Source organism: Diaporthe amygdali (assembly GCF_026229845.1).
Source record: "Diaporthe amygdali strain CAA958 chromosome Unknown NODE_36_length_484128_cov_64_979186, whole genome shotgun sequence".
Lineage (NCBI taxonomy): Eukaryota > Fungi > Ascomycota > Sordariomycetes > Diaporthales > Diaporthaceae > Diaporthe > Diaporthe amygdali.
This window is the reverse complement of record NW_026517056.1, coordinates 395,689-419,336: the sequence shown is the minus strand read 5'-3', so window position 1 is coordinate 419,336 and position 23,648 is coordinate 395,689. Positions and strand designations below refer to the sequence as shown.

Here is a 23,648-nt window from a genome sequence, read left to right as displayed (position 1 = left end):
GCTGCAAGCTAATACAGGGGTAGCTTCAATTTTCATTGCTCCTGCTACCCACTTAGCCCCGGGGTGACTGAAGCCGGACAAATAGCATCGGAATGCAGGCAGCGCGTTGGTGAGGAAGCACTTGGGAGCTCGTGTGTTTCTCCTGTTCTCGCTCCGGGGCAATGTTTCCAATCTCCCGGCCCTCCAGAGGTGGTGACTTCAGCCAAGCGGGTAGCTGTAGTAATCAATTTCGTTTACTTCTTTCTACAGCATCGCATGTTAAAACCTGGACCGATCAATTTTCGGGCCAGTACATGGTACATTCAGTGTATCCAATCAGTCTAACACGTGTCTGAGGAAGGACAAAGGACGAGGCAGTAGAAGCGCTATGCCTGTCTAGCAGTATTTAGGTGCTTTGCTTCTCCCAATATTTGAGCTTCCCGGATCCCAAACTCTGAAATCCTGCGTCATCAAAACCTCTCGATGCTGTACTTGGGTTCGTTTCACGTGCCAATCGGTGTTCAAATCCCAATAGTCAAATATCCCAGTTCCCGAACTTGAGCAATGATAGTACTATTATTGTGAAGCTCGAAGCCGTTGACATAGAACTCCCTCCTGGAGATCTCGCGTCCTCACGTGGTGAAGAAACGCTCAGTTACAGCGACTTGTAATTGTAACCGTTCTGAGACCACTATTTGCTCCAGAATTCTGTTAATGGTTCAGTTCTGCGAAACCGAAGTCGTCACAGAACTTGGCCCACTTTAGGTAATCTTTCTAAATTTTGACTTGCCGATATCGTCGTCACCCAAGATGCTTCGGCTTTAACAAACCATCATAGTTTGGGGAGACCTGTTTCGAGATTCTCTAGGAGCACAAATGTGAAGTGCAGAAGAGTTGAGCTTTTCGCATTTAAGTGCATCTACTCATCTTGTTCTCTTTTTATTTGCCTTTAGCTATGGCTGGAAGCACCCATGGTTTGCACATATTAATTGATAACGAGTATCACTAGGATGGTCAAGTAAATATTGGTTTCAAAGCTTGCTCTTACTGTTATATTTTCTAGATAATTATGGCCGTCTGCCAAACGACAACTAAGAATCGCACCATCCAGCCTTCGAACTGCTGTGTTCTCAAGTCACTTGACGTCAAACAAAAGTTTGGGAAAGTTGTAATGCGTTCGATCTGTACAGTATCATCTTCTGGGGAACTCGTTGAAGTCACACAAACGAGCACGAATTACTGGCGCCGCGTTCGGTCAGGATTGCCGTAATCCGGGAATAGCCACAAAAGTCGACTCAGCTTTCAATTGTGTTTGTTCAGGTTCCGGGAGCAGTGATGGACGGGACGTGGAAATCCACGCGAAGGAGCCAGCTGGCGCGTGAGATAGCTTCTGGTTTGTCAGGTATTGCATGGTTCACTCACTGCCAGGCTTTGACGGAGGCACTTCCGCTTGCTCTCCCTACATTGCCGACATACGGTGGGTGCTTTCGTTATACGTCAGTTCACTTGTTTCGCAAGTGGACGAGATCCGATCTGCACAAAAGGCTCCGTGTCGAAGCTCTCTTGTGGACTCTGGAGGTAAAGGCTCGTATGCAGGCCCTCGGAAATGCATGTCTTTGACCGGGTGGTGATCCGAACCCACACAGGAGTTCTGGGAAGGGAGCTGAGGAGCCAGGAAATGCACCAGCAGACGCACTGAGCTTTAGAGGGGAACCAGATTGGCGCGCATCTACCTTGGTTTAGTCTACCGAGTACCGACATCGAGCTTCCCAGGATGCCCCCTCATTACTCGTCTGTTTTGCAGATCCGAAGAGCCTCAAGCCATCAGCATTTACACATCACTTAGATTTGTGCATCCTTCGTTTTCTCATCCACATCATAATCTGATTGACACAACATCCTCAACCCCAATGACATTTTTCGAGCCAACAACGCCCGTGATCACAAACAGAATGGGGAGCATCAGCACCAACATTCCCCATCTCGTCCAGACAAATGGTTCGAAACAACTTGTGGTGAAGGGAAAGCCCTTCCTCATGAGGGCTGGAGAGCTTCAAAACTCTTCGCTATCGTCGCCCGAGTATATGAATGCTGTTTGGAAGAAGATGGCCGATACCAATATCAATACTTTGCTCGGCAGCGTGACGTGGGAGATGATCGAGCCCGAGGAAGACAAGTTTGATTTTTCGGTAATTGACCAAATCATCAGCGATGCACGGAAGCATTCCATGCATTTAGTGCTGCTCTGGTTTGGATCTTTCAAGAACGGTAAGCCCCGTCTGTCTCAATGGGAAGAGACACAGACTGCTCAACCACAGGACGACAGGATTATCCACATACACACCAGCCTGGGTGAAGACAGACAACACCCGGTTCCCCCGGGCGAAACTTCGCAAAGCGGGCGGTCGCCTCGAAACGGCCAACGTGCTCTCCATCTTCAGCCCCGAGAGCCGCAAAGCAGACGCCAAAGCCTTCGGCCGCCTGATGGGGCACGTGAGAGAGATTGACGAGCCGCACTCCACCGTGCTCATGGTGCAAGTCGAGAACGAGTGCGGTGTTCTGGGCGACTCTCGCGACGGTTCCGACTTGGCCAACAAGGCTTTTCAAGAGTCCGTTCCGAAGGACCTGGTGTGGTTTCTCTCGTCAGAGTGGAACAACCTGCACCAGGATGTCCGAGAACAGAACTTGTCGCATTTTGACCCTGCAAGTCATGAAATTGACGGCAAAAACAGCTGGGAAACCGTGTTTGGTTCCAGTCCGCGCACAGACGAATTGTTCATGGCATACCACTATGCCCTCTACCTGAACCAAGTCGCCGCAGCCGGGAAGAACGCATACTCCATCCCACTCTACACCAACGTGTGGATGAACTACGTCGGAGAAGACTCAGACAACGACTTCCCCGTGGTTGTCGGCGGCGGCGGCATGCCGGGAGATTATCCGTCCGGCGGCCCCGTGAGCAACGTCCTGGACGTATGGATGCGCTTCGCGCCCAAGCTGGACTTCATTGGGCCGGACGTCTACCTCAACGACTACGCCAGCTCCTGTGCTAAGTACAGGCACCGGAACCAACCGCTCTTCATCCCGGAGCAGCGCCGCGATGGCTATGGCGCTCGCCGTATCTGGATCGCCTATGGCACTTTTAGCGCGATGGGGGTTGCTCCCTTCGGCGTGGACACGGTCAACCCGGAGGACAGCGCGTTTACCAAACACTATGGCCTGGTAAAGTCTGTTTCACAGATTGTTCTCGAAGCACAGCGGCACCCAGACACGTCGGTGGGGTTCTGCTTCGATGAGCTTCCGACAGATGATTCTGCAAAGGACCCGAGTCCTTCAATCTGCCGGGTCTGGGGAGATTTCGAGATCTTCATCGAGCGGTGCTTTGTCTTCGGGAAACCTGGAACAGGAGCTGGCATGGTGATCCATCGTGGCGGCGGCAAATTCTTGCTCATCGGCTGGGGCTTCCAGGTCAGGGCGAAGGCGTTGGGCCAGGACAAGAACTTCACTGGTATTCTGAAATTCGAGGAGAAGATTGTGGAGGACGAGGGCGCCGGCCGTCTGAAGACGAGCAGGGTCTTGAACGGTGACGAGACGAGAAGCGGGCAGGCTGCGATGATGCCAAATGAAGACCCAGACTACGGCGGTTTCCCCATTTCCGTGACTATTCCCGCCAGAACGATGATTGCAGAGGTCACATTTTACTCATTATCTGACTAGACTCATTTTGTGTACGATCTGTATGATTCAACATGGCAGCAATGTTCACGTGCTAAGGTCGAGTACGATGTGCATTGTGCCAGCGACTTGCAGATCGAACCAATTCAGACACAGCTATGAGTGCTTTCGTACTCGGTAAGCTCGGCCAGCAGGACTGCGTCATCTTCTTAGTGGTCGAAATCCTCGCCCGCGACGATGTTATTGTGCCTGTTCACGCGATTATCTTCGAATTATCGCCATCATTATGAACTTTCGTAAGGCTCAGGTTCAATATTCGCAATGTACGACCCATAGATAAACAAAGCTACCCTCTTGCGCCAGTTACTCGTAACGGGACTCGACACAAAGCAAAAGAAAAGGAGTCACAGAAACTGTGTGATGGCGTCGGGGTTTCTGAACATGCTTGTCAACGTCAAGCTCAGGGATAGCTGCGAGTGGGCAGTACGTGTATGCGATATCACTTGGCCGTTGAACTTATTAACGGCATTGATTTTTTATTTTTGTCTCATCCTTGATGCCTGTGGGTCTATTGAACTAGCTCGCAGACGACGGCCCGCTGTGGAGAAATGCCGTTTGGGCTTCCCTTTGTCTGGTTCGCACCGGGGCCGATTTTCTTCTTGTTTATCACTGGGGAGACACAAGTTCCAAGCTCAGCGAAAAATGATGGCGCAAATTCCTTTTAATATATAAGGTCGGTATCTCCTGGTGACTTGCTGTGTATAACTGTGCCGGCACACTGTGCCACTTGGCTGCATCAATAGCCCCGCTCCCTGGTCCTTTCATGCCTATCATCTAGCCATCAGCTTTCATTGTGGCGTCGGTCTCTCTCGCACGGTAGGTAGGCTTCAAGGTGGATTCGCACGTTGGCTTCCTTGGGAGTAGACTATTGGTTGCAGTAAAGTCGACTGTCCACGTATTGATAAATCGTGCCAACATTTGCAGCTACTAGTGCTGACCGGCCACACAGCAAGCTGGCAAGCTGAAATGTCTTGCTGTCTTGTCACTGTGCCGCAAAGGAACCTATGAGAAATCGCCGATTGAAATCAGAGCATGAAGTCTGTATCTGTGTGCAATCCCCTGCGTTTTGCGGGTATTTTTCTTCTCTCCTGCGGCTCAGATACACACTCTCCGTGCATCCTCCAAGGTGTAGCATTTCAACCTTCATCGCATCAGTTGATTCGATACTCACGACTTGCGTGAAATTCTTTGTGACAGTAGAAGTCATGTCGACACCCCATCAACGCAAGGCTGACGGCCCGCTAAGTCTGATTCCCACACCTCAGACGCAGACTGGCAAGGTTCGCATGCCAATATTGCGCAGGTCTTGAAATTGGGTCAGCTGATATCTGGAAAACAGAACGACCCTTTCATTGAAGATGCTTCTCAGATGGCGCTTGTGCACAACATGTTGATTCGTGCATACAACAGCATCCATCTGCAGGCAATGCACGTCCGGCCAGAAGATGTGACCGACTTTTTACATTACTGTTCAGCGTGGCACATGACCTTGAAAGGTCATCATGATGCCGAAGAGGAGGTTTATTTCCCAGGCATCGAGAAGGCTACCGGAGTCCAGGGCATTATGGACTCGGAAGTCCACGAACATGGTTAGCAACTACCCAAATCCGCACTCCTCTGCTGGCACACATTTGGTCATCTCATCTTTCTTCTGAGTGACCTTATTGTTATATTTCTTGGCTGACTGAAAGCGCACTGGGCTTCTCTTGCAGCTGCATTCAGTGAAGGTCTGCAAAAGTTCAAGGACTACGTCGATTCCTGCCTAGCATCTCCACCCTCATACTCTGGTCATAATCTCATCAGCATTATGGACGCCTTCGGCGAGATCCTTGCGACTCACCTAGCACATGAACCGCCCAAGATGGCATCCCTCAGCCAGTATGGAGATTTCGACCCCAAACCACTCTCGGAACAGACGGCAAACCACAGCATGAAGTACATGCACGTGACAAATGTGCTTCCAATACTATGGTTCAATTTGGACAAAGAATTTGAGGGAGGCAAGTGGGCCACTTTTCCTGCGATGCCAGGTCCTATAAAATGGGTCATGATCAATATATTAGGGTCTTGGCAAAAGAATTGGTGGAGATTCGGGAGCAGCGGTGCGGACGGGATACAGAGGGAGCTCTTCTGTCTGTCAGAGGAGTACTTCAAAAAATAAAAGATTTTAGTGCTCGTTCTGTCATGTATCTCCCAGCCCCATCATACTCATAGAGAGCCTCGCCGATGGACATTTAGATTTGCGCCATATGTGTCTGATTTGACTTTTCTCGTATCAAAATAGAAATATACCAAAAAGAATTGTTTTTTAATTGAAAGAAAACAAGAGAGACCCTGACGGGTCTTACTGAGCCTCTATAACGTTGTCAGCCCCAGTCCTGGTATTCGCGCTCGTTCGTGCCTTATCTCAATGCGGCTGTGATATCTATTTACCTACGAGTATTTTTACTATATCTATTCTGGATTATCCATTGTGACTGTGCTTATAACCAACGCTCTTTAAATATGTAAAGATAACGGATAAAATCCCTGTATCGCTATCTAATAATCGTCAAACTAAACTCAGAATGGCCGACAACCGGATCGAATTCAAAGTTGTCTACGAGAACAACAACAAACTGTCTTTCAAGTCAACATGATGTTGTTTCACAACATAGAAATAACCTAAAGACGACGTTTCATCTCTGAGTTCGAAAGTACCTTCGACAATGTCCGGTAAATTTATTGGCAGTGTTGTGCTCCTATATAATTATATGATTGCCTCGATTCTTCGGAAACCAAGAATAGCTCACACACTTACATAATCCCTCATTTCGGCCTGGCTTTCACGGCGTTCTAGTAGTATGGCATACGACTGGCTTCTCTCGCCACAAAGCCTCGTCTCAAAAAAATCATCAACTTGAAGCTTGTGTGGCTCATCTTCTTTGCTTAAAAACCCCTGCGTCCCTTCTCTCCAATTGAGACTGTGAGTCAGTACAATTGCATCCTCATGACCAAAAAACACTCTATACTTATAGCCCCCGTTCTGGTATGATTCCCGTGGCCGATCCTTTCGTGCGGCGAAGAGAGCTTTGCCTATAAGCTGAAGCAGACTACCTTGAATGTCCCTAGCGACGAATGCCAAAAGAGCTTCTCGGCTCTCAAATTTGGATAAGGAGGGTACTAATAGCCAGTCTTGCGGTTGTGCCTCCTCCGGCAAAAGTACGTCCGTATTCTGCACATTCCAAATGGTTCCTTTGGACCATTTTTGAATAGTTGGGAAGGGACCGTCATTAGGCATGACTTTTGGGTCCTGGTGTTTGAGTGCTGACCGATCGACCGCATGTTTTGAAGGACGTGATTGAGTATGCCAGCTCGCGTTATGAAAGTAGATACGATACCCCCAGAATAGGTTCGGCCAAAAACTAACTTCTTGGGCCAATCTTGCTGGATTCGCGCGTTGAGGCTCGGAATGCTTCACTCGACGAACTTGTATCTCATCGTCTAGTCGGCTCGATGGTTGGTCTGGCAATCCCATGAGCTTTGCAACCATGATCGTGTCTGAGAGGGTCCGAATGAAATAGTGACCTCGAATGAGATCGTGAGCGTTTATTTTGATTCTCTGCAGGACCTCAACGGCAAGGTCAAACGGGTCCTTGTCGTAGTCTGGTCGGATTGGCTTCTCGTCATGCCACTTGATTGTCGATAGAATTCCGAATACCCGATCTCTAATGTCTTCACTCTGCAGTGTCCGAATAACAGGGATCAATTCCCGCAAGGAAAGTCGTGACTTGTGCTTGACTGTTTCCAAAAGGTATCGCACATCCTCCATCTCCTCCAAGAAGTAGCAATCGATATGCTGCGTTATTTTGGTAGGAAATTGAATCCATAACAGATGGGTCATATATATTGCCCAAAGTAAAGACAATTCGACAGTCTTATCTTCGCAGCATACTTGTATGTTCTTCCCAAGGAACAGCTCCTGGTAAATCCAAACTCGGTGAAAATACGGTCTTCTCAAAAACATGCTCAGTGCCTTGCACAGCCTGATCAGAGTGGACTTGGACCTCAACGTTAGCCAGGGGCGATCTCGAAGATTGCCCAAACCATCGAAGCTGTTGCTGAGCCGTGCCCACCGGCGTTGATGTTTATGCAGCCCCTCGAACAGAAATTCGCTGTCGTTCTCGTGGAGTCCAACACACGCAAGAGTCTGGCGAGCATCCCTAAAGACCTTGCCCATCTTCGCTACCTGGAAGCTTTTTTCGTCATTGTCCGCCTGATTGATACATATCGCATCGATCCAGAAGTAGCCATTTTTGTTCCGACACGGCTGCCTGAGAACATCCTCGCAGTTGCGGCGCACTTTCATCCTCTTGCCATTGATGAGGATGGTGGCGAGCAGGTTTGGATCGCCCCATGTGTATGAGATAGCGGTATATGCAGGCGCGGCTGCCTTCAGCCACGTTGTGAGCTTGCAGTGGACTGAGATGTCCCGTGTCTGGTCAACGCTGTTTATCTCGAGCAACCTGATGTAAGTGCGAGCGTCGGGAAGTTGTTTATGCTTGAAATAATCAGTCTCGACCGTGGACGCCATTGGAACGAGATGACGCCCTCGAAACCGGGTCGTGAATTGCTGGCAGACTGGACTGCTGGAGTCGTGGTCTCAGGCAGCAACTCCTCAGCTGTGAGGGGGGGGGGGGGTCCTCAGTGGACAATTACGTTCCGGAAGGATTTCACCACGCTGCACCACGCTGCACCACCCAGGGCCTGTTGAATGGACTGCTTGAGCGTGCTAGATAACAGCTGCGCCCCACACGCCCTTTTCATCCAGCCCATTCTACCGACAATCAACCATCAAAACTGATATTGATGGAATCAATTGATAAGAATTCTTGCTCGAGCTCCGGGAACGCACAACGTGAGATCATTTTCAACTTGCTCTGGTTTATAGTCGGTCTATGCCGCGCAGGAACTGACACATAGATGCGACAGCCCGATCTGGACAAGTTCGGCTGGCCCCTCCAGGGCCAGACGCCAAATGGGATCCGACCCCTCTCTCAGCTGACGATGAGGACGAGGAGCCGAAATGGACCGAGTTACAGCTGGCATCTCGAAATGGAGATCTGGGACGCGTAAACGAGATTTTGTCTGCGTGTGATAGTATCGCCCGCACGCTTGAGGTTGTAAACCATCCTCCAATGGGGTATTACGGACAGACGGCGTTGCAGGCGGCCTCAATGCGCGGTCATCACCTTGTTGCACAAGCATTGCTGGGAGCAGGGGCCGATGTCAATGCTCCGGGAGGGAACAACATCTACCGCAATGCTTTGGAGCTTGCTTGCGGCACAGGTTGGTCGGAGGTGAATGCCCTGTAATTACATGGTTCAATAGCTCACAGAGCAAAACAGGAAATGTACCTCTTATCCGTCTTTTGCTTGAAGCTGGCGGGATCGTCAATCCCAAACACGTCACGAGGTACCAAGGCCGCACACCTATCCAAGCCGCGGCCGAAAGTGGACATGAGGAAGTTGTGTTAATTCTTCTGGATCTCGGTGCCAATGTCAACGCGCCTGCATCGCCAAGCTCCGGTGTCACAGCATTACAGGCGGCATGTTTCCAGGGACACGTCGACCTGGTAAGGCTGCTGATCTCGAGAGGGGCAGATGTCAACAGCCCACCGGGAAAGTCCAATGGTCACACTGCGCTACAAGGAGCTTGTCTGGCCGGGGAAGAAGATATTGTCAACTTGCTGCTTGATAATGGTGCCGACGTCAACGCCGCTGGGAGTCAGCATCACGGAGGAACAGCCTTACATGCGGCGGTCTCTCAAGGTCACATTAAGCTTGTTAACATTCTATTATCTGGCAATGCCAACCCTAACAGCAAAGCAGGCCATCGAGGACAAACGCCCATTCAAAGTGCAAATTTGATAGGGAGACAGGACATCGTGCATATCTTGAACGCTGCTGGCGCCATTGGGCCCCTGACAGGCGGCAGAATCTTATTCGGCAATAACAGGATTAGAACATGGTTCCAAGATGATGATGGGGCTTGATTAAATCTTCAACTTTCCCCCAGAAGTGAAAGAATTCTCTGTTAACAAAAGTGAATGAACCTAAGCGCGGTTCCAGAGCATTCTTTAGTGGGAGTCTGGCGGGGCCGCGGGCAGTTCCGCATGAAACGCTTGATCCTCCTTCTTAGCTTAGATACACATTCCACGGAAATGAGAGCTTATGGAGTTCTGGGGAACCGAATTATGCCATGTACATGATTCTTTTTAGAAATGATGGGTAGTCATTTTCTTGGTCTGTAGACATCCGTGGACTACACGGCATCAAGACAGGCAACTCTTTCCGTGTACTACTATGATTATCGATCTCAATGGGCCCTGTATAAAATATATAGAACCAGATCGCCGTTTTTAGGACCATGGTATTAGCAACAGCACCTCATTAGTTGATTAGTCACAGCCCTCTTCTGACGAATTTCCCAGTTCGCAAACTTATGAAATTTGAAAGAGTCATTGTCCAACATGGCTACCAAATGGAAACGCACCCCTCGGGCTCCTGCCGAGTCTCTTCCAAAGGCTTCCCTTCCGAAGCAAAAGATACCAAGAGATGTCGATGCTGACACTGTACTCATTTCCTGCGTCGAGAAGCTACGCAATTTGAAGGCAAAGGACCTTCATGTCAAGAGCTACTGGCGGGACCTGTTTGCTCTGACCAACACGTTCAGAACTTTCAGTCTGTCCGAACAGATTATACCTGCATGGACAGAGCTTAGCGCCATCCATAAGCCGTCGGAATTCGAGTATGTGAAAGGCAGCGCTCACTTAGCTCCGCCGGGACCGTCAGCACTCTTCATCGCTGGCCGCTTCACGTTCAAAATTGGAGGGAGTCTGCCAGGAGTTGGGTCAGGTTCTATTGCCGTCGTCGCTGACGGAGATGAGTGGAAAATTTGGTTCTTCAATACCATTCTCGAGGAGATTGATACGTTTGGAAACCCAGACCAGGTTCCCAGAGCCCCTCAAACTTCGACGAACAACGGGGTCACCAATGGAACCGGCGACAAGCCAGTCGACTGCGTTGTAATTGGGGCCGGCCAGAGCGGCCTTGGTGTCTTGGGCCGCCTGAAAGCACTCGGTGTCAAGGGTGTAGCACTGGAGAGAAATGACACGATTGGAGGGAACTGGACTGGCCGCTACGACAACGTGAAACTACACACGAGCAAGTACTACGCCGCCTTGCCTGGCGATAAGACATTTCATGATGATGACTTACCTTACTTGCTCGGGAGCAAAGAGTTGGCTGAAGGATTTCAGAGGTACGCCAATGAGTTCGACTTGGATGTCCGAGTTTCTACGACTGTAGAGTCAGCGAAATGGAATGAAGGCGCGAAAGTTTGGACTGTAGAAGCCAAGCAGAATGGGAGAGATTGGTCAATCCAGGGTCGTCATCTCGTATTCGCAATAGGTGCTGTGGGCCAGTTCCCGAAGATACCGCAGATTCCGAATCGAGAAGCTTTCCAGGGAACAGCCATGCACTCAGTCCAGTACAAGTACCCAACAGCGTGGAAAGGAAAGAAGGGCGTTGTTGTTGGCACCGCCAACACCGGTAAGTGAGGGAAAATGACTATTTCGGGAAGAGTGCTAACCGAGAATTCAGCCCATGACGTCGCAGAGGACATGGTCGACGCCGAGTTATCCTCAGTGACACTGGTCCAGCGCAGCCCCACCGCCGTTTTACCTTACAAGTACTTCAAGACGCTTCACCAACCGCGATACAACAAAGACTCAAACATAGAAGAATCTGACCGCGCAGAATGGGGCATGCCCGCCCCCATCCTCGGGGTCGTTTCTTCGACGATGTTTAAGAAGTTGTATTCTCAGGACCCGGAGCCATTTGATGGGCTAAATAAAGTGGGCTTCCGTGCCGAACTTCCAAACATATTAAAGATCCACGAACGCTCAGGTGGGCATTATTTAGATGTCGGCTGCTCGCAGAAGATCATCGACGGCAAAGTCAAGGTGAAGGGAGGAGAGATCGAGAGCTTCACTCCGACAGGTCTGAAGTTTACTGATGGAAGCACTCTTGATTCGGACCTGATAGTTTTCGCAACCGGCTTCAACACCAACATACGAGAGGAGATGGAGAAGATTGTGGGCCCGGAAGTTGGGAACCTGCTTGAAGACAATAATGGGTGGGACAAAGAGGGCGAAACTCGGGGTGCATGGAAGCGCCATGGGCGTAAGTGCCAGCTTTCCAGCTATCTTACCTCGCTGCTTGATTGCTAACCTGATGACGGCAGATCCGGCAATCTGGCACACATCCGGGGACCTGGGTATGTCCAGGCTCTTTTCCAGGTTCCTGGCATTCCAAATCAAAGCGGATCTCGAGGGAGCCCCCTTTGAACCATACACTAAGACTATACAAGTGTGAATATTTCTGAATCGAGCCGATTTGTTGTTCTGCTATTATTAGTTAGACAATATTCCTATTCGTCATTCAATTTCAGGATCATGTGTCAGAGTATTCTACTATTTATCAAGAATGTCTAAAATTGCATTGAAATAAAACATAGCGGTAATACCATACGCTGCGCAAGTACTGATGCTCTTCGGAACGAAGATGCTAGAGTGGATATGCAGGTCCCGCAGAAACCCGGCCACTCATGCTCACCCTAACATCTCGTACGGGTAAAGATTTCACAACAGCACGTCACTTTCCCCGATATGTGAAGTGAATACTACCTAACCTTTCCGGCATTCTTCCCCGCTTCGGAAACCTCGTATTCCAAGCTGCTCCTCACCACCAATGGTGACTTGATCCACAGCGCTTTTCTCGTGACCGCAGTGAGTATCGAAGATCATCTATCCAGGAACAATTATAAGAATGCACGGGCAGGTTCTCGAGCCATCATCATGTAATCGTTGAAATTGGTTACCAGCTCTTCACTAAGAAATTCAAATTGAGTCGATTGTAATCACGATGACTGTCACATCGTTGGCGCAATCTGCTACCTTCTTGGCCACTGTGCTGTTGTCTTCTGTGCAAGCGGCTCCTTCGCCTACGTTGGCGTTCAAGAGTCGCGAAGGTGGGGTTGGTGTCTTGGACATCACAATACCGCCGAATCGCAAAGACGACAGATATTATACTGTGAGTGGTGCATTGGCATAACGAAGAGCGTGGCCGTTTCCCCTGAGGTCCTTCCTAACGACTTAACTCTATAGGTCGATGTAGAGTTTGAAGGCCAGAGCCTGCCAGTTCTTTTGGATACCGGCTCTGCTGACTTATTCGTGGCTTCGACACAATGCCCTACTACAGATGAATCAAGCGGTTGCCTTGGGCTGGCTGAACAATTTATTATTGATGTAAGGAAGTCTATCCTCCGTTCCCAAGCTCCTGGGATTTTACCATTTGGCCACGTGAACAGGCATACTCCTTTGCCCCGTTTAGTTGACTGCTGAACCTTTTGATGATGAATCAAACGCTGGATACCTAGTCCTCAACGCTGATAGCATGCTAGAACAACACGCGTATCGTCACCAATGAGACTTTTTACACCATTGTTGGGGAAAGCCCAGTAAGCGGAAACCAAAGCCTCTTGGACGTTGGACTGGGCGGTATAGTTGCGGACGATTTTGCCACAGGTGAGTTCGCATTTACCCAGAATCAAGACCTCCAAGATTCACCCTTCCACAGGCCTCATCTACGCAGCGGTAAGGAACGAATTTCAAGGAGGAAGTTTCGCTGGCCTAATTGGCTTGAGCATGACTGCTGTTTCACGGCAGACGTACTTCAACCATCGTCCTCCGCTCTTCGACGCCCTTGTCGCTGGTGGCATCGTGAAGAAGCCCCTGTTCTCTATTAGTCTTCCGCGCCTCGGTGACCCGGATTCCAAACCGATGGGCAAGTTGACGCTTGGCGACATCGAGCCGGAGTACGCAGGACTCAATATCACGTATAGTGATATCATAAATAGCACGAAGTACAGAAATCTGACTATATAGTCTATTGCTTTCTGGGAATTTGCTAATATTATCGAGATAGTTATAACTACGATGACTTCCCACTACAAGCGCAGGGCTGGGCGATCGAGTTGCAAGGTCTGCGTGTGAATGGCATAGCCGTCAACCTGACCAGGGGTCGTAAGGCATCCAAACTCTGAATGTACACGAAATGTCCCACTCACCACGCGCAAATATAGTCCTCGACGAGGGCGGGCGCTACATGTCTCTCCTTGACACGGGAGGATCAGACATACTCGTCCGGTATGATGAGCTTACTGCCATCGCCAAGCTCTTCAAAGGTCCGGTCATCTTCGAGAACGAACACGACATCTACTATGACTGTTCGATTCCGCAGCTGCTCGAGCTCAAGTACAACGACCAGTGGTTCCCGGTGGACCCTCTGGACATTCTCAACCCGAACGACCACGGGAATGTCAACGGGACAGAGATGTACGTGCTTCAAACCCACTGCCTCTCATCGCCTTTCTCTTCGGTCCTTGCGTTTCTGTGTGTCCAGTAAGCTGCTCTGCAAATATCTAATACTTCTCGGTCCGACAGGTGTAAGGCTCAGATCAGCTCTTGGAGCCGCGTGTTCGCCGACTCCATCATTGGAGTGCCGTTTTTACGTTCCGCATTCAGCGTCTTCGATTACGTGACTCCGAATCTTTACAGTATGCAACCACGCGTGGGACTCGCGCCGTTGGTTGACGGGCAGGCGGCTGTGACAAGGTATCCCCAGTTGTACAAGAACCGCCTCCTCTAGGTCACGCCGCGGAATCAACAAGCTCTTCCTTATATCCCAGGGTCAGCAGGAATTTGAAAAGCCTCTCTACGAAATCGTATGACCTTGCTCGAACCGAATTTTTATTTAACAGTAATTGAAAACTGCAGTCATCGCTTAACTCCTCTCGATCAATTAGGCTTACTAGATACTACAACATAAGCGACGCCATGGATCCTGCAGAAGTAATTGAGATGCAGAAGGAAGATCAGCACTGAGCAATATGTCTGGAGGCAGTAGTGGCAGAATTTACTCTCAAGCCTAGCAAATAAAGAGTTTCATTCTGAGATTTCTTCTTGCGGTATTGGTGGAAATGGATGATGAGGTTGACGCAGAAACAGACGTTGCCTGCATAGATGACCAAGAAGCGATTCGAGAGATTGGTGCCATCGTAGATGGAGGATCGTGAAAAATATTGAAGGAAAGAAAACAAACCACGAAGCATAGTCCTTGGTGCGATCTGCTGTAGAGTTCTGCTCACTAGGTACATATAAAGAAGGCCATGAAACAATGCAGGAGCATACAGACTTGCGCAGTGCACCACTTGTAACGGTCATTTCAGCTGTCGAATATTCAGAACAAAATGATCTTACAGTTTTAGAGTTTTCATTTCCCACTTGAGTACTACTTGATCGCGTTCAACCCAATTATGGTTGTGACTAGCTAAAACGTCAGGATATGAGCAAGACTAGATTGTGGCAAGATCAGATAGTCGTGAAATCAATAATCAAATTCGGACAGGTTAGAACAAGCTCAATTTTCGAATAGATGCAGAACCTATACTGATATGCCCTGCGTGCCGAATTGGGGTTGAAATTCTGAAGACATCACACTTCAACTGTCTTTTTCATTTTGCTCGCACGCGTTGAGGTCCCGATGCAAAACCACCATCAACTTCGCTATGCCATGCTAGCCGCTGGTGATTTTCATTGTGGGTAGCACAGGCTACAGTCATGATCTCCTCTCTTTTATTTATTTATGTGTGTCAGGCGTCCACGTTCTCAGGTTGGGGCTATGGGTATTTCATTGATACAGTTGTCTCTTACAGACGAAGTCACTTCCCCTAATCTATGCCACAGCAGTTCGGTCCTGCACGCTCAAATTAAGATTGCGCCCCGAAGATTTTGAAGACCCTTAACGTGACCGATATGGGTTGGGGGGGGGCAGGGGTTCACTTTGCCTGTAAACAGACAGCTGCAGTGCATACCTAGATAGCTGATAAAGCGTTTCCTCGTCCAAATTCAGGTGCGAGCCCGAGCCTTAGCCTAATTTCATCAAACGCGCCTCTGTATTTCATCCTCGCGTCTCACCTGCATCAGGACATCCGCACTTGTCGCCAACCATGCCAGGCTTGTGTGATCTGCCTGACGAGGTTATCCTGTAAGCAATCTCATTGAATTTGAGGGCCTGATCCACGAAATTAACCAGTTCTTGTCGCTGCAGCCTCAGTCTCACCACCAGACTGCTTCGTGCAGCGGATCTCGCTGCATTGGCTCTCTCATGCAGGCGGCTCAAAGCCGTCGCTGAGGACGCGCTGTACACACAAGACAGAGAACGCAATAGGTCTTCGGTTGTTCACTGGGCAGCAGAGCACGGCAACACCGCAACATTGGACAAAGCGTTGAAGCATAGGCTGGATATCAACGAGGCGAGCTTGTCCTTCATAAGCAGACCGAGCCCGTTACAGACTGCTGTTGAATATGGCCAAGACTTGGCAGTGGGTTGGTTCCTGGACCATGGAGCCGACGTTTCCCAGGAAGTCCACTGCCGTTGTCATAGTGGCGTGACTGGCATCCTTCACGTCGCACTCTGCCTCGGCCGCGCCTCCACAGCACAGCTTCTTATTTCTCGAGGAGCTCCGCTAGAGTACCCCTCCGTTGTGGCTGAGACATCTGGGGCTGAATACACAGACGCCCTTCTTGAGGCATCTTTCCATGGCCTCGACGCTGTTGTAGAAGTGTTGGTCAAAGACCATGGTATGAACTTGCAAACGCTGCGTGGTTCTCACCGCATTGATACACTTGCTTTCGCAGCGTTCAACAATGACAACGTGTTGACAATCAGGACACTTGTGGGTCTCGGAGCGAATGTCGACGGAATACACAAAGAATGGCTGTCGAGCCCGCTCCACTTTGCACTTGATGAAGGCAACTTCGCCGTGGCGGATGCTCTGCTCGATTTGGGTGCTAAAGTCACTTCATACGAATATGAATTTGAGGTTAATACTGAGGATGAGCAGGTGGCTATTGCATGGATACAGGTGGAAGCCGCGCCTTTGGTTGATACTATAGCATCGATCATTAACCGGCGAGCGGTCGAAGGTGGGATTAGTGCTGGAAGATCCGTCCTAAGGGAAAGTGCCGAATCGTGGCGGGCTGAGAGAGCTGCTTTGATGAAGAGGCTTGTCGAACTCGGTGCTGACATCGACATGGAACACCCAGGACTCTGGGTACCTGGCTATTCGCATGACATGAGCCCCCTGGGCGTGGCGATCGCAATCGGTGACGTACAGGACGTGGCGGATCTGATCGCTCTTGGGGCCAACGTGAATCCCAGAATGCTAGCAGATGCATGGGACATCTTCGCCACGGGCGAGGACGAAAGCATGGAGAAGATCAAGATTCTTCTGAAACATGGCATTAGGCTCGACGAGCCACTCCGGGGCGGGATGAGTATGCTGCAGTTGGCAGTCACTTACGCTGTTGACTTTGATACTACGTCCGGGCTTCACGACATCCTGCGCATGTCGTCAACAAAAAATCTGTCTAGCGACTATCTGGATGAAGTCCTTGCGGAGTGCCTTGGCGGCATGAGGCGCATTGCCAGCCTGACCTTGGTTCGTCATGGTGCGCGCGTGTCTTGCAAGAACAAGCTCTTCTCAATAGCCATCTGCATCGCTGAGCACCTCGAGCTTGAGACGCGAGAAGAAGATAATTTGGACGACATAGATGTAGGGATGACGTGCCCTGAAACTGAACCGCAGGATTGCATGGGCATCATCCTAGACATGGGACTGTCCAGTGAGGATCAATGCCTTATCTTTCAGACTGTCCTGAACAAGAGACAACTCACTCTCGCACATCTTTTCCTCGACAGGGGACTGGCCGGTAGGCCCGAGGCCGCGCTATACCTGCCCGCCTACTTGATGCTTGCTGCTTCCTGGGGAAATATTTGTGTTATCAAACGTCTCTGGCAGCATGTACACGGAACCCCAGATCCAACTCTCCTGCTGTTTCTCCAGCAGTCTATAACTTCAGGCAACAGAGAAGCAGCTTCATTCTTCGTGGACCACGGCGCCACTGCATTTGAACGTTTGACACCTACCCAGATCTTCCGAGAGCACGAGATGAGGATAAAATCACTCGAGGCTTGTCTTTCAGCGGTAAGGATGCTAAGAGGATTCAGCGGGACAGAAGGATCCTCGGACCGTCTTTGGATGCAAAGGGAGTATAGGAAAATGGAAATTTTCGCAGCGAGACACCCTTTCTACAACCATGCTCTGATCCATTCATCGCCCTTCCAGTTGGCAGTCCGATACGGCCATATAGGAATTGTCCGTGATCTTCTGGAGGCTTTCGATCCGGCTGATGCGGACGCAATCTCTAGATGTGGGAAAGTTCATATACCATGCGTATTACGCAAGGCGAATGAGATCCGGGAATTGATACAGGAGAGGGGAATCGAGTGTGATGGTGACAATCCATACGCAACCTAAGAAATAGCCCTGCTGCAATAAATATCGTGCTGCAAACGTGACACCTTGGGATCCAGTTGAGCTAGATTATTGAGAAGACTTGAGTTGTCGAGTGGTCTTCTGGCTTCAATTTACTCTGCGTTGAAAAGATCTGTTCCAGCGCGAGGAAAGTCAGGAGATGGCCTGCTACACCACCTGCTGACCTTGAAGAGCAAAACCTTAGCGAAAGTAAGGATTTTGGTCACGAGAGAGGTAAGGACGATGCTCCTTGGGCATAATATTGCCAGCAGACTTATGGGTGTGTCTGCTCTAAAGTTCTACGGCGCTGCCAGAATCCGAGATAGGACTTTCGCACTCCGTGTGAGAAAGGGTGAAGTTCTGCGGTGCTGGATATTGTATTGAAATAGAGTTAGTCCGTAAGACGAACGAGGTCTAACTGTCCCCGATTCACGGCCTCCTGAAGCCATGGTCACATCCCACCGCAGACTACCATAATCATGCTTGAAGTCGCCTTAAAGAATTGGTAAAACTACTTTTTCGTACATGTTCCGCCCGGAGATGCGCAGGTCATTCTATCCCCCGGCAACCGCACGACGAGCCTCAAGTGTGAAGGATGCGTTCGTCCGAGCCAAAAGATGCGGTTGTCACTCAGGATAATGCCATCGAATCGCGGGTCTGTGGGTTTGAGACTTGAGCTAACATGTTCTTGTCAACAGGGTTTCCGAGATCGATATCCGTTAAATTCGTTGCCTCCAGCCATATCATGACTTCAGCGGTCCTGCTCGGTCTGCTCGGTGACCCCTTTGAGAAATTCGCCGAAGACGCGTTCTTCAACGTCCATATCCTTGAAGGCGACACCCAAGCGCTTCCGTGACTGACGACGGAAGAAAATTCTTTTCCCAAACTTCCAGGTTTCAACCCCACAGAAGAACAAACCAGCGGCAATAAAAACAATGCCCCACTCCCAAGTGATGCCTTTATGTTTGAAAACAACGGTGTTGATAACGGGAATGTAGAGGAGAGGGAATAAGGTGACGAAGCCAACCATGATAGCCCAGAACAAGAATTGATTTCGCCAGATGTCGTGGATCCACTGGGTGAAATACTTGTTGGAGCCCGGCTGCATGCGGAAAAAGGAACGGCGCATGTCGATCATTTCCCAGGCCAAAAATAAAGCAAACCAGGTGAGGCACGCAAATGTCGTCGCGCGAGCGTGGAATACTAGGTCACAGCTCTCGCTGTAACTTTCATTACAACCGGATCCTAGGTCACCAGTGCCAAAACCATATACAACCAAGGTGAAGCTACCAAGGCACAGGGCAGCAATCCAGAGGCCATAGACGACCATGTCGATGAGGAATTCAGCCGTGAAAATCCCTGTCTTGAGAGACTGGGGCGGGCGGCGCATAATGTCGGGCACAGCACGCTCGAAGCCCAGGCCCATGTCGGGCATACCCGAGGTTGCCATGATGATCCATACAATCTCCACGGGGGCGAGCGGGAAGACAGAGAGGCCACGGGCGTCCTTGAATGCAAGGCCGACGAGTAGTGTGCCAGCTTGGGCAATATTCTCGGCCAGGACATGCAAAACAAACTTCTGGATGTTGTCGAAAATACGACGGCCTTCTTCAATTGCAGAAACGATGGACGCAAAGTTGTCGTCCGTCAGAACAATATCGGAGGCGTCTTTTGCGACGTCAGAGCCAGACTGACCCATCGCTATACCCACGTCGGCACGTCGAAGCGAAGGCGAGTCGTTTACGCCGTCTCCAGTCTGTAGCATCCATTAGTGAAAACCCTTTTCATTTTCAATGTGTACTTCGGTTACCATCGCGCAAAACTTCTTCCTCCTGTGTAGAGCCTCAATCATGCGAACTTTTGTGCTCGGCGCACAGCGGGCAATGACAAGCGGCAGCACCGGCAGCTGGTCGACTTCCTCATCGCTCAGGCCATCGAATTGCGTAGCAGTCATGACCATAGCGCTAGCCACGTCGCGGGCTATGAGATCCATCTTCGAGGGAAGAATCCCAACTTCGATAGCAATTGCCTTGGCGGTCTCAGGGTGGTCGCCGGTTAACATGTGAACAGATATACCAGCCTCGTGGCATTGGCGCACGGCAACGGCGGACTCGGGTCGAGGCGGGTCGTACAAACCGATCAGGCCGCGGAATATCAGATTAGACTCGACCGAAGCGCGCTCCATCTCTTCATTTTTTACAGGTTTCCCGGAAGTGTAGGGTTTGCTAGCCAACGCAAGTACGCGCAAGCCCATGCTGGCGAGGGCAGCCATATTGCGAAGAATTTCCTCCTTGAAGTCTTGAGTCATTTCGACCAACTCGTCCGAGTCGTGGGGAGCATATTGCGTGCAGGTATCAATCACGCGCTCAACTGCTCCCTTAGTGTAGACAAAGTACCCATCTGAAGCGTGCTTCATAATCACAGACATACGTTTGACGTCTGAATCGAAGGGGAGCTCAGCAACTTCGGACCACTCGCCATTTTCACCACTCAGCCGCAGACGGTTCCAGTTGAATCGGGACGCAAAGACCTGAATGGCAATCTCGGTCGGGTCTCCACGAGCATGCCACTGGCCGTCCTTTTCGACGATGGTGGCCAGGTTTGCCAACGAAGCCACGTTCAGGAAATCCTTCATTTTACTGCTGCTTCGCTGGAAGAGTGCTTCGACCTTCAAGATCTGTCCACAGGTGTCGCCCCCCTTTTTAAAATCGAGATCGCCGGGAGGGCGGTTGTCCAAGCGGATATCGCCGATTGAGGGATCGAACGGCGAAGAGCTCTCGATAGTCAAGGTGCCGAAGCCGGGAAGCCAGGCACCACGGGCAAGCATTTTGCCTTGCGTGAGGGTTCCCGTTTTGTCAGAACAGATGTCTGTCACAGCCCCGAGAGCCTCGAGTGACTTGAGATTTCGAACAATCACATTCCTCTTGACCATGCGTTTGGTGCCAGCAGCCATAGTAATTGTGAGGACAACAACCAGACTGGCAGGAATCATGGATAGGCCAGTAGCTACCGCATAGATGATGACCTCCTGACGCGAGTCGAAGTCATTTGATCCGAGAACAATAATTGCACAGATAATAGCAATTCCAAAAAGTAAAATAGCAAGTTTCGACAGCTTTTTTTGCAGAGGGGTGCCAACATTGACACCCAAAAAGCGGCCGACAGCGTCGGTAAACGTAAGAGTGTATGCTTCCAAATATCGGTGAGGCTTAGCTGAACCATCGGGCTTGCGCTTGACAGGGCGGACTTTGGAGTCTTTCTTGTTCAATGCCGAGGCAATGGCGCCAATCTCGGTATACACACCAGTGGCGAAGACGATGCCTTTCGCCCGGCCCTTTGTCACATTGGACGAGCTGTAGGCGACATTGATTCGGTCACCTGGCCCGGTGTTGTCCTCAAATGTTTCTGACTCGTTCTTACGGACAGGGAGCGATTCGCCTGTAAGGAGAGCCTCGTCGGTCTCGAAGTTGGCAGCCTCAATCAGTCTTAATACTAATTAGTCACAATACTTCGAAGCGGCTGTCATTTAGCGGGCAGACACGCGGAGAGGGGAGACACTAATTTGATTTGGGACTAGGAATCTGGATGACGGCAAGTTGAAAAGGCATTTCAGAGCGTACCTAACATCAGCGGGTATCGTATCACCAGTCTTGATCTCGACCAAGTCGCCAGGAACAATCTCGCCAGAGGGTACAACCATAGACTCGCCATCGCGTACAATGCTGGCGGTAGGAGACGAGAGAGAGCGCAACGAATCCATCGTCTTTTCGGCAGAGTACTCCTGGAAGAAGCCAACGACGACGTTCAGGAGGATCACGAAGGTGATGACACCCCCTTCGATGTATGACTTGATTCCAAAACTAACGGCCATCGCCAGGATGAGGACCTGTGTGTAGCCAGTTACGAGAATTAGCTGACCTGACGATTATCGACCAATGGAAATGGAGACACCTACCAGGGTCATGGCATTAGCGATCTGTGCCATAACAATCTTGAGAGGCTGGACACCCTCAGCCTCTCCCAGGTCATTTTTGCCAAACTCCTCGAGCCGTCGCTTAGCATCATCAGCAGACAACCCATTCAAAGGATCTGCGTTGAGCTCCTCTGCAAGCTGTTGACAGGTGAGGGCATGAGCTGGCCGCGACAATGACTTATTGGACTGACCAGACACATGGTTCTGGTCAGGTTGAACAGTTTCCTTTCCCATCGCAAGCAAGTGAAGACAGTTCTTGATACTACAAGGAACACAGAAAGTATTTTCAGGAGGACCAGTTTGTCTCACAGTAGCTGTGGTAGAGCACCCGATGAGATTCACAACGTGGTTCGAATAGTTTGATAGCCGTGTTGAAGGAATTCATCCATTTCCGACAAACAGCGATAAGGAAAGACTAATATGCTTTGTATATTCTAGCCTTCTCCACCGCTCTGCCCACTTGGCGGAGGGCACAAGTGCTGTACGACCCAGTTTTGCCACCGAATTGACTTGGCAGGGCCGCCGTGATAGCCGTGAGCCGCAGGCCAAGACCATATTTGAGAAAATCATCCCTGAATGCCCAGTCTCAGCACCTCTTGGCGTACCAGATGGTGACGAGTGCGGTGGTTTTCACCCCCTGTTGTTCACCCCCTGTGTGGCACGGCGCGTTCTCTGGTACGTGCCCCGGACATCCAACCAAAATCAGCAGTACTTCCTGCCGCTAAGACTTAAGCGAGAGACTTTTGTACATCAACGAAAAACTGAAGTACTTAAAAACTATCACAATCAATCCAAAAAACGCATCTTCTGAACTTTTAATATACAGTCTGAACGGGTTGGACCTCTGGGACTCGGCGGTGCCTACCGGCACCGTCGCCCCTCGCCCCAGCCGGCCCTTTGGATTTAAGTTGGGGTTTCGTCATTTTCAAGAAGTAGGAAAGTCTTGGTTGTGACAAGACTTTGAGGTACGTGTGACAAGACAGGGGGTGAACAACAGGGGGTGAAAATCACCGTACTCGATGGTGACGCATCTGCTTTCCTCGGTGTACTGTCAGCCTGTGCGACTACTGGTGCCTAAGTACCGGCGGCAAACACCGATGCGGACCCTACAAGAGATATTGGGATAGTGGTCACTCGCTCACATCAATGCGTATTGGTACGAATGCACACGAGATGAATCTATAAATTAACTCTAGGTTCTCTACATCCGTGAGATAGGTCTTATTCTCACACATGGGTATGGTCACAGCTACTACAAGACTTGGTATCTCGCTTGGACATAAGCTGTAAGGCTTGAAAAGACGTGACTGGATTTTTGAGCGGCTCACAGAGCCGTCATTAGACCAACTTAGAGTACGATGCTTTTACTTCAGCATCACAGTTTACATATATAAAGCACGTTGAATAGATACCAAGATTAGATCGTACAGAATCGCGTCGGCGAGTGAAGGCATGATTTATTTTTCTGCACTGGCCTAGG

At 50.1% G+C, this 23,648-nt stretch overlaps 7 protein-coding genes across 7 annotated transcripts; 5 read left to right on the top strand and 2 right to left on the bottom strand.

The window, feature by feature from the left end:
• Nucleotides 1-1,889: 1,889 nt before the first annotated feature.
• Nucleotides 1,890-3,944, top strand: J7T55_015111 (uncharacterized protein; the record flags this gene model as incomplete). Its single annotated transcript, XM_053133375.1, has 3 exons — nucleotides 1,890-2,247; nucleotides 2,306-3,669; nucleotides 3,780-3,944. 3 exons carry the CDS (start codon nucleotides 1,890-1,892, stop codon nucleotides 3,942-3,944), a joined length of 1,887 nt encoding a protein of 628 aa, XP_052988840.1.
• A 975-nt stretch (nucleotides 3,945-4,919) lies between these two features.
• Nucleotides 4,920-5,875, top strand: J7T55_015110 (uncharacterized protein; the record flags this gene model as incomplete). Its single annotated transcript, XM_053133374.1, has 3 exons — nucleotides 4,920-4,994; nucleotides 5,054-5,303; nucleotides 5,427-5,875. The coding sequence occupies 3 exons, from the start codon at nucleotides 4,920-4,922 to the stop codon at nucleotides 5,873-5,875; spliced, it is 774 nt and encodes a 257-aa protein (XP_052988839.1).
• Nucleotides 5,876-7,170: 1,295 nt separating this feature from the next.
• Nucleotides 7,171-8,287, bottom strand: J7T55_015109 (uncharacterized protein; the record flags this gene model as incomplete). The annotated part of the gene is made up of 3 exons (XM_053133373.1): nucleotides 7,171-7,197; nucleotides 7,331-7,552; nucleotides 7,649-8,287. 3 exons carry the CDS (start codon nucleotides 8,285-8,287, stop codon nucleotides 7,171-7,173), a joined length of 888 nt encoding a protein of 295 aa, XP_052988838.1.
• A 275-nt stretch (nucleotides 8,288-8,562) lies between these two features.
• Nucleotides 8,563-9,748, top strand: J7T55_015108 (uncharacterized protein; the record flags this gene model as incomplete). The annotated part of the gene is made up of 3 exons (XM_053133372.1): nucleotides 8,563-8,611; nucleotides 8,686-9,042; nucleotides 9,102-9,748. 3 exons carry the CDS (start codon nucleotides 8,563-8,565, stop codon nucleotides 9,746-9,748), a joined length of 1,053 nt encoding a protein of 350 aa, XP_052988837.1.
• A 477-nt stretch (nucleotides 9,749-10,225) lies between these two features.
• On the top strand, nucleotides 10,226-14,465 carry J7T55_015107 (uncharacterized protein; the record flags this gene model as incomplete). Its single annotated transcript, XM_053133371.1, has 13 exons — nucleotides 10,226-11,306; nucleotides 11,358-11,939; nucleotides 12,001-12,033; nucleotides 12,328-12,388; nucleotides 12,433-12,544; nucleotides 12,666-12,848; nucleotides 12,923-13,063; nucleotides 13,219-13,342; nucleotides 13,395-13,411; nucleotides 13,484-13,680; nucleotides 13,743-13,840; nucleotides 13,900-14,152; nucleotides 14,261-14,465. The coding sequence occupies 13 exons, from the start codon at nucleotides 10,226-10,228 to the stop codon at nucleotides 14,463-14,465; spliced, it is 3,087 nt and encodes a 1,028-aa protein (XP_052988836.1).
• A 1,360-nt stretch (nucleotides 14,466-15,825) lies between these two features.
• Nucleotides 15,826-18,198, top strand: J7T55_015106 (uncharacterized protein; the record flags this gene model as incomplete). Its single annotated transcript, XM_053133370.1, has 2 exons — nucleotides 15,826-15,863; nucleotides 15,927-18,198. 2 exons carry the CDS (start codon nucleotides 15,826-15,828, stop codon nucleotides 18,196-18,198), a joined length of 2,310 nt encoding a protein of 769 aa, XP_052988835.1.
• Nucleotides 18,199-18,946: 748 nt separating this feature from the next.
• Nucleotides 18,947-22,402, bottom strand: J7T55_015105 (uncharacterized protein; the record flags this gene model as incomplete). Its single annotated transcript, XM_053133368.1, has 4 exons — nucleotides 18,947-19,951; nucleotides 19,997-21,680; nucleotides 21,816-22,081; nucleotides 22,151-22,402. 4 exons carry the CDS (start codon nucleotides 22,400-22,402, stop codon nucleotides 18,947-18,949), a joined length of 3,207 nt encoding a protein of 1,068 aa, XP_052988834.1.
• Between the last annotated feature and the right edge of the window lie 1,246 nt (nucleotides 22,403-23,648).